Raw genomic sequence first — 18,211 nt, forward strand, 5'->3', positions numbered from 1 at the left:
TTCTAAGTAGAATTGCATATTTTCTGCCATTTTCCAATGCAAAAATTCAATGAAGGTCACTCGTCCTTAACAAAAGAGATGTTGAAACATTACCAATAGGAAATGGCCGGGGGGGGGGGGGGGGGGGGGAATATCAGTTAATATAAATGAAGAAGCTTTATGGAATGGCCTCCCAAAAACATGCCATATAGATCAATGAGATGAATAAAGCTACTGTACTCTGAAAATACAGAGGGGTTCTCAAATTTTTATACTGGGGACCCCTTTCACACAGAAAGCCTCTGAGTGCGACCCCCCTTACAAATTAAAAACACTTTTATATATTTAACACCATTATAAATGCTGGAGGCAAAGCAGGGCTTGGGGTGGAGGCTGACAGCTCACGACCCCCCATGTAATAACCTCAAAACCCCCTGAGGGATCACGACCCCCAGTTTGAGAACCCCTGCTTTAAAAAGTCCATTTCTGTTTATTTAAATCACATGAATCTTTACTTCCTGTAAACCAGCAGATAACTGTCTATTAATTGCTACTCAATTATCTGATGAAAGTTCAACACATCTCAGAAGCCACAGAAACAGAATCAATAGTAAAAAGAGTTATGTCTGGATTCTGTACCAGTTTTTATGAGTATACACACAATAAATTTCCAGGGCTATTTTTCCTAAAATGTTTATAGGAAGAGGAGTCACTGAGCTACAGAAAGTCCTCCTTTAATAGACTAATCTCTTTTCAAGGCAACTGCTGCCTCTTACTTGTCAACTGGTTTAATGACAATGGTAACTCAAAAAGATGCAATATGCCGGTCACTTAGAAAAAACTATAAAGGCTTTCAGAAGTAGCCTTTACTATATACAACATAATCTCATTTGAAGATCCACTTTTGTCTTCTCTTCTATATAATATAGATAAGAACGATAATCCAAATTCAACACACTAATGTTCTATCAAAGATCTAAATAAGCATTTTAGAAGTGAAGTTATTGGCTAGAAAATCAATCAACTCATGGACAAGCACTTAAATACTACAGATGCCGGCAGGTTTAATTACCCTAACAAAAAAGGCCCCAATCCACAGTTGGCGTAAATTGACCTAGCTCTGCTGAAGTCAATGGAGCTATGACAATTTACATCAGCTAAAAATCTGGCCAAATCAAAAGATCATGCATCACTTTATAGCAATAATTCAAGCATATTTAAAAACAGTGCTAGTTTATGTGTTTGGTGCAGAAACAGTAATGCATCTACAGGTTAAAAAGAATCCTCTCACAATTTGTTTTCAGCAACAAGCTTGTAACTGTTAACTGTCATGCAATATCATCCTATGAAAATAGTCATATAATAAATGGAATTCAGTTTGAATAAAGACCTTGTAACTTAAGGCATGGCTGAGATATGAAGCATATAAAGCATGAAAATAATAGGATTATGTCTGCATCACTTTGGCTGTCAGTGGGAACACTGTTGTAATAAGGCAGTTATAAAAAAAGGAAGTGTGTATTGTTAAAATGTCAAGGCTCATTGCAACTTAGTTTCAGTTCAACTTTTTGTTGTTTGAATGCACCACCAGACAATGGGATGTTGGCTGGAAAGGAGAGGAGCGACTCCCACCCATGTCCATTTACTTCTCCTCCAATCTTCTGCTTTAAATGTGTTATTTTAAAAGGCCCAACCGTGCAGCAGCATACAATCTTCTTTCTGTGCCCTTAATTTCAGCTCCTCTGTGCAACATACTTGCTGTCCACTTCAGGCCAAATCTTGGAAATGGGCTCACAGCCTAATTAATAAGCTCAGGAAATTTCTCATAAAGCGTGTGGGAGGGAATGGCAAGATATTCAGCACTAACATGCAGTTTCCAACAGACAGTTGGGCTGCTGCTGCATGATGCACTATGAGAAAAGGCAATAGCAGATGTGAGCCATGTGGAATTTTAGCCTTGTGGATTCTCACTCAGAGCCAAAACTACAAATGCTTTGTACAGGGGATCTCCACAGGGGATGAGTAAAGGAAGACTTCCTCCTTCCCAGGCTTCAGAGCACCAGCAAAAATTCTCTGAAACTGCTACTATACTCCATAGTCAGTAAAAAAGACTGGTCTTTTTGCCTTTGCAATTCCTTTTCCCCTGCTAGGGGTTTCAGCCAATGCATTCACATACCCACAAATTGACCAGCTGCAGTCACATCCCCCCTCAGGCCCACTCCTCTGCTGTCATGGAAAGCCACCACCCTGCTCTGAGGCACGCTAAGCCCATTTGGTTGACTTTGCAATGGTATTGTGGTGTTACCACAGCAGTCAGGCGTCTCTGTCCCCAGAACCCATAAACACAATGCTAGCAGACGCCAAAGATACCCATTCTACTTCTTCTCCCTTCCCAGCATTCCATTGTGGAGAGATGCTACACAGCTGTACTCCATGGTGTGCAGAGATCCTCTGTATGGGTTCTCTACCGTCTGACCCACCCAGAGGTAGAAATGTGGCATTTTTACTGATAAGGGCCTCACATAGATGCACAGGCAGACTATAGATTGGTCCTTCGTAATGTTAGACCTATTAAAATCATTACCAAAATGCTAAGTAAATATATTTGGTAGCAGGTTCTCCTATAAGCCAATGCTTTTAACTCAAAATGTTGACATCACTTCTATCAAATATTTGATTTATTTAGAAAGTTTATATCTATTATTCAGCATTTCTATAGAGATATAGTCTACACACAACTTATACCACACATTGCTGAAGCAAAATACCCTCATCCACCTGACTATATTCATAGCCTAATATGGCTTTTAAAATTTTACCTAAATATATGTATCCATCTTCTCCATCCACTATCGGTTGCACCCAGGTTGACCTTACAGGACCTACAGTACTCTGCTTTGCACCAGCAGGAGGATATAGTGTGAAAGCCATTTCGAGTGCTTGATGCTGCTTGATGGTTGTTACTTCAGAAGTGTGACCTGGGAACAAATAAACAGCATTCATATAGTGCCCTACAACTACACTTCAAATACTGAGGTGTATCCTTTCTTTTGATACATGTATGCAATTCACATTAACATTAATGGTAGTTGCACATGGATATTTGGCTTCAGCTCACACTTCGGGATTGTTTCAGACCCTAAATTGGACTCCTGAACATGTGCAGGCTGAACCATTGAAGTACCATAGGCTACGCAGTTAATGCATGTGATTTCACTATCATTGTAAAGATGTATAATTTGGATAGATTCACCTTATGATGATCTTGGCCATTAAGCATTATATAGCACAATGTTAGGATTCTTCATAAGGATATTTTATTAGTAGTATTCTAATAATTAAACTGATATTATGTACAGAAGCTTATTTCGTAATGATGCTCACTAGTAGATAGTATGATTGAATATGTTTCCTCACACAATACTAATTTTCAGGACTGAGATTTTCAAAGGGGTTGAACATCTCTGAGGGTTGGGTGCATAATTCCCTTTGAAAGTCCCAGGCTAGATGCTTTCTGTGAATTGGTCATGAACAGCACTACCTCAAGCTTCAGCCTGTAAATTATTTGAGAAAATGAAAGATAAGCTACAACTTCAAGCAAGCAGTCAGTTTCTTCAATGATTTAAAATGGGCAGTTGCTGACAAGATATGGTAAGAACAAAATGAAATAACACTGACATCAAAAAGACCAACAGTATTTGGTCCTATAACTGTCTCATACAAGTTCTCCTGTTGAAGTCAATAGGAATGGCACTTTTAATGGGGTGGCCCCCACCTCTTTCAAGTACTCCCTGGTTGAGTGTGTGTGTGCCTGCCTCAATCAGTTGTTCCTCAATTTCTAGGCTCCTGGTGCCCCGCCGGCTGCTGCGCTTGTCAGGCAGATCTTTGGTGACTCAGCCCTCTGGCCGAGTCTCACACAGTCCTTGTGAAAACAAACAAACCCATTCTACGGTATAAGTCCAGAATGTCCTGCAGCCCTCCCTGGCTCAGTCCTTTAGCAGTCCAACTTGGCCCATTGATTTTGGTGTAAGGGAGGTCAAGGGTGTTCTGGGCATTCAGAAGGGATGTCATCAGGGGAGTAGGTGTGACAGAGTGAAGCTCCAATGCACCCAATTCTCCACTGATTTAAGGTACTTGAGGAACCTTAAATCAGTGGCGTACGTTAAAGCTTCCACCTTGTAGCTTTAACTTATATTGGGCATGGCAGCTGAGAATGAAGGAGCTGTGACCAGTTCTTTGACACACCCTACCCCATGCTGCACCCATGCCTTGGCACAGTACAGAATCAAGTCCATGGTGTTTAATGAATATTGCCAAAAAACGCTAACCATACAGTAGACAAAACACCTCCAAAAGAGGGCTGAGGGCATCACAACTCACGTGGCTGAATTGACGGTGCTTCAGTTCACTTATCTTTACAGCAGGGTGCAAGAGCTCTCTTCTATTCTCATTGTGGAATTCCAGCCTCCGAAAATTCAAACCCCATGAGTAAGGCCCTCCCCCAAAATCACAATATTGACTTAAATACCGTGAGATTTATTAATATTGGTTTCTTCTTATTTGACGTCTGTTTGTTTGTTTGTTTTTACCCTTTAGAGTGCACTTGCTTGTTGTTTTCCAGCTTTTCTCTTCAACCATGAGGGCTAGATGCTTACTTTCTTTTTTAATAAAAGCTGAGATTCTCATGCAATCTCTTAAAGCCATCACCTTTATGAAATACAGAACATCATGCCATCATGGTAGAATCATTGGAGTTGGCAACATTGGAGTTGGTATTCAGTTTGAGGAGAAAGACTTCTTTTGTGTTTAAAGTTAGAGAAACGATGGGGCAGATGTTTCAGATACTGTGAATGCACTTTGTTTTTTATAATATTAAGCGTATTGTGTAAATTCTAGAAAAAGAAAAGTAATAAATCCTAAAATGATAACTCAAAGGTTTAAGACACAATAATTCAAAGAATTATACAATATTAAAATACGTTGGGAACTATTTCCTACCAGCTTATTTTTTAAGTGAACTTGATGCTTGTTGAAAGCATTAGACTGACAGTTCAGGAAACTACAATCCTATCTTTGCATACAGTACAGGCAAGTGGTGTAAGTTTCTCCATATTACATTGGCAGTATTGGCCAGGAGGAAACACATCTAACTACTGCGAGGGATATTTCACTCCCCATACCAGTTAGTCTCCAGACACAACCCACCTTCAAGACTATCAACTGTGGTAATATTGGGCTTCTAGGTGTGAACAACTTTGGCATCCACTAGAAAGCATCTCATGCCACTGCACAGCCATCCACCATTGATAATTTTTGGTTGTTAGCCATCTGAGCTATATTGAAACCAAGATCAGAGGCAAAAAAATCTGTATCCGGTTAACAATTAAACTCCACGGCATCACAGCTCTCAGATCTGAGCTTCTAAAATTTGTTGTCACAGTTCAGTAAAATCACTTCATGTTGCATTCATTTTCTTCAGTATGAAATAAGTGTATGTCACACTTTTTTGTCATACCATTTTTATTTAACAAATTATTTTCTATTCATTAGCAAAAAAAATTATGAACAAGGCAGCTCATTTATCAAAATGAAAAATGTTCTCCTCCTTGAACAAGAAAAGGGGACTCTAAATAGACTGTCCCTATTCCTAAATTAATGGAACTATCTTACATGTAATATTTTCTTTTAAGCATTAATGTAAGCACTCCAAGATCATTAATGAAGAAGTAGAGGAACAGGAGTTACAGTTGAAGGGCAAAACTGCTAAGAAAGCATTTCAGAGGGATGTCACTGAGTGATACGATCTAGGAAAATAAATATAAGGATCATTGATCATTGATATCATAATTAAATGCCTATAGTACGTGATGAGGAAAAAGGACAAAACGTTTATTAAAACTTGACTAAGAACATGACCTGCAGGACTAATCAAGCAGGTAGACTGAGAGGCCATGCAAAGGGTTACAGTCAATAACGCTGTATTTTAAAATGGCTTTATGACTTAAGAAACAACATTTAATAAAACTTCCTGGTTACTATTTACAAACTCCTTTGTACCTAACAATCCAAAATTTGAAACCCAGCATCAGATCATCAGCTGGTGTAAACTGTCACAACTCCAGTGACTTAAATAGAGCTACCACAATTTATACCAGCTGAGGATCTTCCCACAGGAGTAATTATTAATAGCACAGCCAGGTCTTATTTTTTTCACTTCAGTGAACGGCAACATATTAAAAATATAGATACCTTGAGTTCTGGGACGTTTACTCATTTTTAATATAGAGGCAACAAAATGTTAACATTTCAGACTATTCTGGCAGTCCTCATCACGTACCAGTATAAACATTTAAAAATATTGCAGTCTATAAAGTGATCGATGGAGACTATCAGTTCCTATCCAGACTAACACCACCTACTTCACCCAAACTCTCACACACCTTTCTAAAAAGTAAAGAAGAACAGAATTATCCAGGCTAAGCTGAATAAGAAGAACAATAGCTGATCTTGTAATATACACCAGATTTATTGTAACAGAAGAAAGTTCACTAAATCAGATGGAATTCATCTCAGAGAGCTAATGAAACTAGCAGCAGTCGTATGAAAGTGACTGTGTATTATTACTGAAAACTAACAAAGCCAGGATCCCAGAACTGGAAAAATGACAAAACATATTACCTATTTTAAAGGAGAGGAAAAAACAAATATCAGGGGAACTGCAGAACAGACAATTCAAATTCAAATTGCTAGCTAGCAAAGAAGTCAATTTGTAAGCAGCTCCCAAACCTTTGGCAAAGGCGATAAACAGTAAAAATTTGGATTGGCACGGACAAAACATGTCTATCACATATATTAACTTGCATGAGCCTCCTGCTCAGTGCCATCACTACCATTAACCACCTTAACACAATGTAACTTCCCCACAGGCAATCTCAATTTGTACTGGAAAATACAATACCCAGCGCTTATCAAACTTCAAGACGAATGATCCACTCTTCCATTCCCTCATTGCCTCCCAGCTCTCGGGGTGGCAAACTTAATTTTTGTAATGCCCCTTCACACCATTCATACAGTAAACAACATTAGGTCCATCTCTCTGCATCTGTTAAATATTAGACTTTAAACTGAAGGCATAGCACACTAAGAAAGTTTACAACATACAGCAGAAGACAAAAATAGATTGATGCGTGTGTATGAGAATATTTCTTGCTTATAATTGTAGCAGTTATACAAATCATTTAAGCACCAATTGCCAGTTTATTATACCAAACATTCTGATTTCTATTGGTTCAGACAGCTAGAAAAATCCTTTCCCTGTCAGGAAGTTCTCCCATGTTGAAAGCAACACTAGTAACTGCTGACGTGCTCAGGCTTGTGAGATTATAAAACAACATTCCCTTTGTTCCCTCCAGGATGTGGAGACCAGGAAACCATATTTTTCTCTAATCAAACATCTAAATGCTTGGCACAGATGGGTTCATTAGGAAATCTAAAATTGGATTCCCTGACCATTCTGTTCCTAAAACTCTTTGATAAAGAATGGGTTAATTAAATTATTCTCACAATACTGGTAAGAAATTTCCATTATTTTGATGTTCTATGAAACAACACACTTTCTACATCTTTATAAATAAAGATTGCTCTTTCAGGAAGCCCAACAGTTAAATTGTCTTTTGTTTTGAAAGCCATTTTTTAAATTTGAACCCAGATAGGTAATACCAGTCTTCCATTTCTTTCTTTGAAAAGGCCAAGCAAACTAAATTACTCTTCTTGCTAGTCGCCCATGTTTTGTTTTCTGTCATGGTGGGAAAATAATTGTATATGGCATAAGGAAAAGCTGTATGTAGCATATCACTATAGAACAAACAAACACATGTGTATGTGAATTACAGTATCAGCACACTTTGGATGAGAATCTCCCTGCCTCTTTGCTGATATACATAAGGGGGGAAAAGAGGGAACAGGGAGCCCCTCCTGATCTCTTGCATACTTATGGAGGAAGCCGTCAGAATGTTGATGCTTGTGCTTCTTATGTGCAGCGGACACAGGCTAGTCCAGCCACAAGCACCCCACTTCCAGAGGGAACATGACTAGGATAGGAGGTTAGTGATCACTGCCTATGCCCACCAGTTGGTGGTTGGAGGATGGTGCTAGGGGAAATGCTACACCTCTAAAAACTTATAAGACCAGATTCTGAGTTCTCTCCTACTTTGCCTGCTCCAGCACTCTGCAGGTAGAGTGCCTCCAGCTACTGCTGCTGTATCTCCATTACTCTGGCCCGGACTGTAAAATCCACAATAGAATCTTTTACTTAATTTGTTGACAAGAAAACACGTTTAGTGGAGAAAGGGAGGACATGGCATTTTGTACAGTGGAGGCAGCGTCACTCAGTGGATTGACCACTGGATGATGGGTTGGGAGACCTGGGTTATATTTACAGCTCTGCCACTAGCCTACTGGGTGACTTCAGGAGGGTCACTTCCCCTCTTTGTGCCTGATTCCCCATCTGTAAATGAGGGTGATGATACTTGCATCCTTTGTGAAGTGCTTTGAGATCTACTGATGAAAAATGCTATTTAAGAGCTAGGTACAGTTATTACAGGGCTTAATTCTGTTTCAGTTACAGCCTCTAGTTCAACCCTGCAAACCCCATTTGAACTCAGTGGGACCAACAAAATGTGGCCCCTTTATTTACCATAGTAAGGCAAGAGATACTATTCCACACAACAATTTCAAAATGTAGATCACCATTTTGCTAAAAAAAATGAACATATTTTATTAATGGCTCATGTCAAGGTGAGAGGAGAAGACAGTTGGACCATTTGGTGTTCAATATATTTTCTTAATAGCTTGGAGGATACAGTGGTGAGTACATTGTTCATATCTATGTATGGCATGAAGCTATGAAGAATCACAAAGGGCTTGATAATGCACAGCACAGATGTGGAACTGCATGTGCAAACACTAGGTAAAAGGAATGATTGGGTCAAATAGTTCAGGAGAACACAATCCTATATTAATGAAGGCATTAGGGTATATCCATCAAATTACTCCTGCCTAGTGCCAGTGAGAAAAAAGTGAATAGCTTTTTGCATGACATAAGATCAGACTTAATTCAATGTCTCTACAGATACCCATCCTCTGCCCCTTTTATACCCTACATTCCTGAGAACAGGGTAGTGTGGGTACAAAAAGCTGGAAATTAATTTCTGCTCAGTGAAGTCAATGGGAGTTTTGCTTTTCACTATAATGGGAGCAGGATCATTCATCCGCTTAATTCACACTTGTGCTGGACTGTAGCAACCTTGCGCTCACTGCTGTATACCACACAAGGACTTGCAGGATAAGGCCAAACAGCATTATAAGCCATCTTGAATCATGGACAAAAAGATCAATAAAATAAGATTCATTAAAGACAAATATATTGTGGTTCACACAGGAAGGGATACTCAAATTCACAAGTATAGAATGGCAGACAAATTGAATGTGAGTCAACAATACAAAGCTTTTGTCAAACCACAAAATGTTGAGTTAGATTCTGTTAATATAATAAAATATTATATGTAAATTAAGAGAAGTAAAATTACCATACAATGGGTTATAATTGCTTTAAAAACACTTTAATTATATTCAGGCAATGTACAATCAGAAGAAAAATATTTTGACAGTAATTACCTATATTTAATTCAGTTTAATGGTGTGCTACTAGCTGGGATGGGTAAGAAAGATTTAATTTGAGCTACTTTTCCTGAAATGCAGAAAGTGCCAAATATACTAAAATCGGACATAGGAATTACCCATTTTATAGGAATATTAGCAACTCCAGTTGGTTTGACCACAAAATTAAGTACTATAATCAATTTTTATTACAAAAGACAGACTGGAGAGAATTCAGATAGTCACACAAATTATAAAACATCTAAAAAATTAAAATGATGGGGAAAACAATAAAGAGAACTGGATATGTTCACTTCAGAGAAAAGATGACTCAGGTTCTTTCCATTGACTTAAATAAGAGCTGGATTGGACTGCTAATCTTTCACTCTCTTTTAGGCTGTCCAAAGAAAATGTTACAGTTAATAAAGGAATAGCTATAAAAAAAGATTTCCAGATGTTTATGAGGTGATCGAGAAGGTATGTAATAGTATACAGAGTGACATCAAGTAGTGGTGAACATCCAGAATTATTATCCCTTGAAGTAAATACTGATCTCTGCATTGTCTTGGTCACAATTTGCCTCTAAAAACAATAAATCTTTATGGCCTCAACATAAGTCAATATCTGTGCTTCTTTTTACAGAGAAGAAGCTCGAAAATGAGGGCTACAGTCTTAGATTTGGTAGGGCATTTGTATAAATATCTAAATGCATAATAATAAGTATTATTTTTATTATTACTGAATTATGGAGAAGGGGGCTATTCTCCTTTTTGTAGCAATTACAAAAACACCAAAGTCTTGATCCTGCAAACGATCTGCACATTTACTTTGTTTTATATGTGGTGGCTTTAGTTAAACAAAACCATACCTATTCAGCACAACACTTAAGCACATGCTTAACTTTAACTTTATGCTGAAGGCCATTACCCTTAGTGGGACTTAAGCAGATACTTAGGTATTTTGCTGAATAGCATGTACTAAAATGGATTGTTGAATTGGGGCTTGCAAGTAGGCCCATTAAAGTCAATGGAACTACTTACAATGTATATCATGAGGCACCTGTATAAATCTTTGCAGGATTGGGGCCTAACAGGAGAACAGATCACACCCAAAAGAACCTTAAGAGGTGATTTGCAAAGCACCTAAGGATTTAGAAGTGCAAGCCTAATTGAAAATGTGCTCCTAAACCCTCATAGGTTTTTTTAAAAATCTCTTCTTAATTTATCCTGTTGGTTTCTGATCAAATAAAAATCATATTTAATTTGTGACCTATCCTTTTCTGTTAAGATCTAATACAGGGTTTCTCAAACTTTTGTACTGGGGACCCCTTTCACACAGAAAGCCTCTGAGTGTGACTCCCCTTATAAATTAAAAACTTGTTTTTATATATTTAACACCATTATAAATGCTGGAGGCAAAGCGGGGTTTGGGGTGGACGCTGACAGCTCATGACCCCCCATGTAATAACCTCATGACCCCCTGTTTGAGATCCCCTGATCTAATATGAACATAACAGGCATCTCAAGAAGATTCATCAGAATACAGGGGTAATCATTTTGTTTTGCTTTTTATTAATATTATCTGTATTTTTGTAAATAATCTTTCAAAACAGCATTGGAATCAAAAGATGTTTATTTATGTTCAATACCTCTTTGTAAACCAAAGATCTAGATTTTTTTCAAGTAAAGACTCAAATTTATGCTACTGTGAAATTAACTAGTTGCTGTAATTTATTCTAAAGTGTTTACCTATCCCTGCTGTTCTGTAGTCAATGAAATGATCTAAAAATTGTTCACAGAGCATTCATAGTTAGCTTCTACTGGAAACAACTGAGACGGGGAAAATCAAGCCAACTTAGTTCCAAATGTTTATCATTATTAATAATACAATTAAGAAAATATTAAATGTAGGTAATTATTCGTAATATCAGATTTTTCAAAGGAAACAAAAACAATGTTAATAATATATTTGAACTTGTGCTCACTATTGAATAAAATACTAAATTTTTCATACTCCTCCTATAGCTAAATTAATATTATGTAATTTCATGTTTTTGCTTTCTAAAACTGCTTAGAAACTTGTTTTTCTATGTGTATTAGTGTGTTTTGGACTTCTGCAGCAATATACCATATGTTATTGTGTATTTTCTGTCAGTTGTGTTTATTCAATGTCTTTTTTGTTTCACAAAGGCAAAAGAAAAGGAATAATACTGGGGGATTTCAACTTTCCTCATATTGACTGGATATGTCACCTCAGGAATGGATGCATAGATAACATTTCTAGACACATTAAATGACTGCTTCTTGGAGTAGCTTGTGCTGGAACCCACAAGTGGAGAAGCAATTCTTGATTTAGTCCTAAGTGACACACAGGATTTGGTGCAAGAGGTGAATATAGCTGCACCACTTAGTAAGAGCAACCACAGTGTAATTAAATTTAACATATCTGAAGGGGGGAAATGCCAAAATAACCCACCACAGTTGCATTTAACTTCAAAAAGAGGAACTACACAGAAATGAGGAAGCCAGTTAAACGGAAATTAAAAGGAACAGTCACAAGAGTGACAGTACTGTAAACTGCATGGAAACTATTTAAAAACACCATAATAGAGGCTCAAACTAAATGAATACGTCAAATAAATTAAAAACAAAACAAAACAGTAAGAGGACCAAAAAATTCCACCATGTCTAAATAGCAGAGTAAAAGAGACAGAGCCAAAAGGCATCCTGTAAAAACTGGAAGTCAAATCCTAGTGAAGAAAATAGAAAGAAGTAAACTCTGGCAAGTGTAATAAGGCAGGCCAAGAAGAATTTGAAGAGCAGCTAGCTAAGGACACAAAAACTAACAGCAAAAAAATATTTTAAGTACATCAGATGCAGGAAGCCTGCCAAGCAATCAGTGGGGCCCCTGGATGATTGAGGTGCTAGAGGAGCACTCAGGGAAGACAAGACTCTTACAGAGAAGCTAAATAAATTCTTTGTATCAGTCTTCATTGTAAAGGATATGGGGAAGATCCCCATATCCAGGGGTCATTCTTTTTAGGTGACAAATCTGAGGAACTGTTCCAGATTGATGTGTCAACAGAGGAGGTTTTGAAACAAATTGATAAATTAAATCGTAATAAGCACTACGGAACAATAAGGAACTCAGATATGAAACTGAAAAGCTACTAACTGTGATATATAACCTATTGGAGGGTACCTAATGTAATGTCAATTTTTAAAAAAGGATCCAGAGATGATTCTGGTAATTACAGGCCAGAAGTACTAACTTCAGTACCAAGAAATTGGTTGAATTAAGAACAAAATTATCAGACCTATGGATAAACACAGTATGTTGGGAAAGAGTCAAGACTTGGGTAAAGAGAAGTCATGCCTCACTAATGTATTAGAATTCTTTGAGAGTCCATGTGGACAAGGATGATCCAGTTGATACAGCTATTTAGTCTTTCAGAAAGCTTTGACAAGGTCCTAAACCAAGGGCTCTTAAGCAAAGTAAGCAGTTCTGGCATAAGGGGAAGGTCTTCTCATGGATCAGTAACTAGTTAAAAAGATAAGAAACAAAGGGTAGGAATAAATGGTCAGTTTTCACAATGGAGTGAGGTAAATGGTGGGGTCCCTCAACAGTCTGTACTGGGACCATTGCTGTTCAACATATTCATAAATGATCTGAAAAAGGAGATAAACAATGGTGGCAAAATTTGCAGATGATACAAAATTACGCAAGATATGCAAGTCCAAAGCTGACTGTGAAGAGTTACAAAAGGATCTCACTAAACTGGGTAACTGGGCAACAAAATGACAGATGAAATTCAATATTGATTAGTCCAAAGAAATGCACTTTGGAAAACAATCCCAACTACACAAACAAAATGATGGGATCTAAATTAGCTGTTATCACTCAACAAAGAGATCTTGGAGCCATCGTGGATACTTCCCAGAAAACTTCTGTTCAATGCATAGCAGCAATCAAAAAAGCTAACAGAATGTTAGGAGCCATTGAGAAAGGAATAGATAATAAAAAGAAAATATAATAATGCCACTATATAAATCCATGGTATGTCCATACCTGGAATGCTGCACTCAGTTCTGATCACCCCATCTCAAGAAAGAGATATTAGAACTGGAAACAGTACAAAAAAGATCACAAAAATTATTAGTTGTATGGAACAGCTTCCATCGGCAGAGAAATTAAAAAGACTGGGACCATTCATCTTAGAAAAGAGATGACTAATTGGGGATATCAAAAGTCTATCAAATCATGAAGAAAGTGAATAGGGAAATGTTATTTACCCTTTCATATAACTTAAGAACTAGGGGTCACCAAGTGCAATTAAGAGGCAGCAGGTTTTAAAGAAACATAAGGAATGTTTTCACACAATGCACAGTCAATCCATAGGTCTCATTGCCATTGGATGTTGTGAAAGCCAAAAGTAAAACTGGGTTCAAAAAAGAACGAGACCTATCATCCATGAACTTATCTATCAACAGTTCTTAGCCAAGATGGTCAGGGATCTAACCCCATGCTCTGGGTGTTACTAAGACTCCAACTGCCAGAAGCTGGGACTGGACAACAGGGGATGGATCGCTGATAATTGTCCTGTTCTGTTCATTCCCTCTGAAGCGTCTTGCACTGGTCACTGTCAGAGACAGATACTGGGATATATGTACCATTGGTCCACCCACTATGGCTGTTCTTATGCATTAAACATAGACCACCACAATGACTGTTTTACAGGATACTAATCAATGGAAGAGGCATGTACTCAGTACATCTCTTAAAAGTTAGACTCCAAAAGAAGGGTAAACAGCAGGAGCATGGGGAAGCCAAGATAAGAACAATCATAGATATGATAAAGGGAGACAACTGGACACAAAGTGATCGGGAGGTCCTGATAAGCTGCGTGCAATCAAACAATATGTGCTTTAGTGTGCAAATGTAAACTTATACATCTAGGAGCAAAGAACATAGATCATACTTCCAGGACGGGGGATTCTATCCTGGAAAGAGTGACTCCATAAAGGACATAGGGATCATGGTGGATAATCAGCTGAAGAGGAGCTCCCAATGCAAGGCTCTGGTCAAAACTGCTAATGCAATCCCTGGATGTATAAACAGGAATCTTGAGTATGAGTAAAGAGTTTATATTATCTATTTGGAACTGGGGAAACAGCTACAGAATACTATGTTCAGTTCACAATTCAGTTCACAGTTCAGGTGTTCACAATTCAAGAAGGGTATTGACAAAAGTAGAGAGGGTTTAGAGAAGAGCCACAAGAATGATTAAAGGATTAGAAAGCATGCCTTAAAGTGAGAGACTCAATCTGTTTAGTTTAACAAAGAGAAGGTTAAGGGGCCACAATCTGTAACTACCTATATGGAAACAAAACTCTAATAATGGTCTCTTAATCTAGCACACAAAAGCATAACAAAATCCAATGACAAAGCTGAAGCTAGATAAATTCAGACTGGAAATAAGGTTCAAATTTTTCACAGTGAGGATAATTGACCATTGGAACCAAGGAGTATTTATGGATTCTCCATCACTGGCAATTTTTAAATCAAGATTGGATTTTATTTATTTATTTTGTGAAATATGGTCTAATTCAAACAGGAATTAATTCAGATAAATCCTATGGCCTGTGTTATACAGGAGGTCAGGCTAGATGATCACAATGGTCCTTTCTGGCCTCATAATCAATTAATCTATTAATATAATTAAATATACTTTCATTTCATAAGTATTTTATGAAATTTGCACTTCAGATCTCCTAGCATGGTTAAAATTTGTACTTAATGTACTTTTTAAATGTAGTACATAACTCTAAAATATACTTTCACATTGTAGATTATGAGATAGTTGGCAAATATGTGCTATATAATATGCTTTTAAATGGATTATGCTATTAAAGCTCTGTTACAATTAATAGCATAATCCATTTAAACCATCTATCAAAATAGATGACTTGTCTCATTACCCAGATTAATACTTGGAATCCAGTGGATTTCAATAGCAAGTGTTTGGTATGCAGTAATTTGAAAAAGCATGTGTGAAAGAGAAGAAGAAAAATTAATCATGCCCTTAATATAGATATATGGTGGCTGGAAGTGCTGTAAAGTTTGGGGTGACTATATTAACAAGTAGCATACCAACAAGTGAGATATATGTATCTTTCTAAATTAGAGACCAAACTTTATAAAATATTACACACCCAAAAAAAACCTGGGTTAAACTAACATTATTAAAGTTGCAAATTAAAACACCCAAAGGTTAAGAAAGTCCAGAATTAAGGTTGCCCGTGAAACTTTAATTTGGCCCTCTTGTTCATATGCATTATGGTGCAGTCTTTAAATATTTGATCATATATAAGGCTACAAGTATGTCACAGAGGGTATGGAAGTCACGGATTCCGAGACTTTCTGTGACCTCCATGACATTGGGGCCCCACAGCAGCCGAGCCCCTGCTGGCAGTGGGGGGACCCTCCTACAATTCCCCAGCCCCCACAGGTGGCGGGGGTCCCCCCCCCAATCCAGCTCCCATCCCTACAGGGCGGCAGGGGATCCCCCAGAGCTCCCCAGCCCAGGAGTCCATCCCAGCTCCCAGCCACATTAAATCATCAAAGTATGGCCTGTCAATGGTTTACTAGTAGCACAACAAAACCTGAAGGACATAAAGGACATTCTTATTCCTCTAAAGGCACTTGCATAGGACACCTGTTACAGCCAGAGATGTGCAGAATGATCAACAGACAAAAGGATACCAATGGAAGGAAATAGAAATGGGAACAATATGAAAATCTTTTAGTGTAATGGAAAGATATTATAGTTGTTGGCTAATATGGAAATGGAGTTTATCAGAAAAGTTTTATATATAGAGAGACAATAAAACTATATATAGTTTTTATTTAACATCTTTTTGGGTGTAGAACTATCATTAAGAAATAATAATTATGTGTAATGTATAACATATAATTATATAAATAATTAGTATAATCCTGGGATGAAATGAGGGCTATTAGTGGCAGTGGATACTTTGAACCTTGCACATTTAGTCAAGAAGACCAATGACACCCAATCAAACTACTTTAAAATGAATTACAACAAACAATGGCAGCACAGCTGCTATTAGGACTATAATTAAGTTTAAGAGGGAAACAGCAGCTGAATGCAATCAGATAATTAAGGAGCAAGCTTTTGTTAACACTGAGTATCAGTAGGGTCATGATTCGGCAGATTTTGAATGTATTATGGCACAACAGACTGATCTATTTTTATACCACAGGTATATTTCTATTTCTTTTACCAATCAAGTATATTTCTGACTAGCAGCCAGTTGGTCATTTATTTATTTAAAGTATTTACCATCCATTTAGGGGAGAAATTTAACATTTACCAAATCTAAGATTACCATGGAAACCTTACTCTTAATCCCTAAATGCTGTGGGAACACTTAGTGATACAATTGTGATGGCTGAATAACAAGCCATGAGTACTATAAAGACTGTAGTTATAAAATTATTGTAAGTAATGTCTCAGTTCCAAGCCTAAGCATATTTTTCTGTAGTAGTTCCAGCTGTGAAACCCAGTCCTAGAAGGGAAATCTCCCTATTGAATAGAATAAAAAAACAAATATTTTAAAATAGCATTTGAAAAATACAGAATAAACATCATCATAGTTAAGGAACTCAAAAAAGTGATCAACAGTTAGAATTTCCTAGTGCATGTCCATCTTTAAAGAAGAATACTGGAGTTTTACCAATCAGAGAGTTTTGGTGCCAAAAGGGTATGGATCTATTTTCTGTGGGCTACAAATACATTGGTTCAGGTCTTTGGGATATGAATTAAGTTCAAGGATCCCAAAACCTGGGCTAGAACTTCCAAGGTTTAGTCCTTCAGATGAGCTGTCAATTCAGTTTCTCATCATCCACAGTGATTGCACTGGTAGGATTTACACATTTTATGGCACGCACACACAAGTCAAAGAGAAAAGGGGATAACTTCAGTGTCCTAAGTAACTGTCTCAGAAAAATATTCTTCTGAGTTGAAAGCATGTCCCTATTGAAGGGAATAGGAATTTTGCCATTTACTTCAACAGAGCCAGGATTTCACCCCTACTGTTTAATGGTATTTCTGAGTATATAATGGCTGCTCATTGCCACCTATTTGTTTACACTGCCAGTAGCTAACACATAATCATTGCTTCATAAAGCATTTGGAATCACTGAGAACGGAAGATATCATATGAAACCAAACTCTTCTGTTAAAAGAATAAAGTAATAATTTTTAAAATATGTAAAAATAATATTCTATACTATTAGAAACTCAGGGTCCATAACCTCAGCTGGTGTAAAATGAGATCACGCCATTAACTTCAATAGAGCTGTGCTGATTTACAGTAGCTTAGTATCTGGCATTAGGAATTTTTACCAAAAGGTCAAATTGGGAAGCTCACTGATGTGTGCTGTACCTTTCCCCCTTTCTCCTTTAGTTATATTAGTCATTCAGGACAAGAAACCCTAAGGAGAAAAGAATAGTAATTGAGTCTATGTCCATCAAAACAGTAAATCATTAGCA

The 18,211-nt window shown here is 37.4% G+C and overlaps 1 protein-coding gene across 2 annotated transcripts in view; it reads right to left on the reverse strand.

Moving 5' to 3' along the window:
* IQCM (IQ motif containing M) overlaps positions 1-18,211 on the reverse strand; it is a 156,327-nt gene that overhangs the window by 33,342 nt on the left and 104,774 nt on the right. For both annotated transcript variants that reach the window (XM_043545797.1, XM_043545796.1), the window contains one exon: positions 2,799-2,957. In XM_043545797.1, coding sequence (XP_043401732.1) covers positions 2,799-2,957 — 159 coding nt within the window. The remainder of the gene's footprint in view (positions 1-2,798; positions 2,958-18,211) is intronic.

Source organism: Chelonia mydas, chromosome 4 (genome assembly GCF_015237465.2).
Source record: "Chelonia mydas isolate rCheMyd1 chromosome 4, rCheMyd1.pri.v2, whole genome shotgun sequence".
Classification (NCBI taxonomy): domain Eukaryota; kingdom Metazoa; phylum Chordata; order Testudines; family Cheloniidae; genus Chelonia; species Chelonia mydas.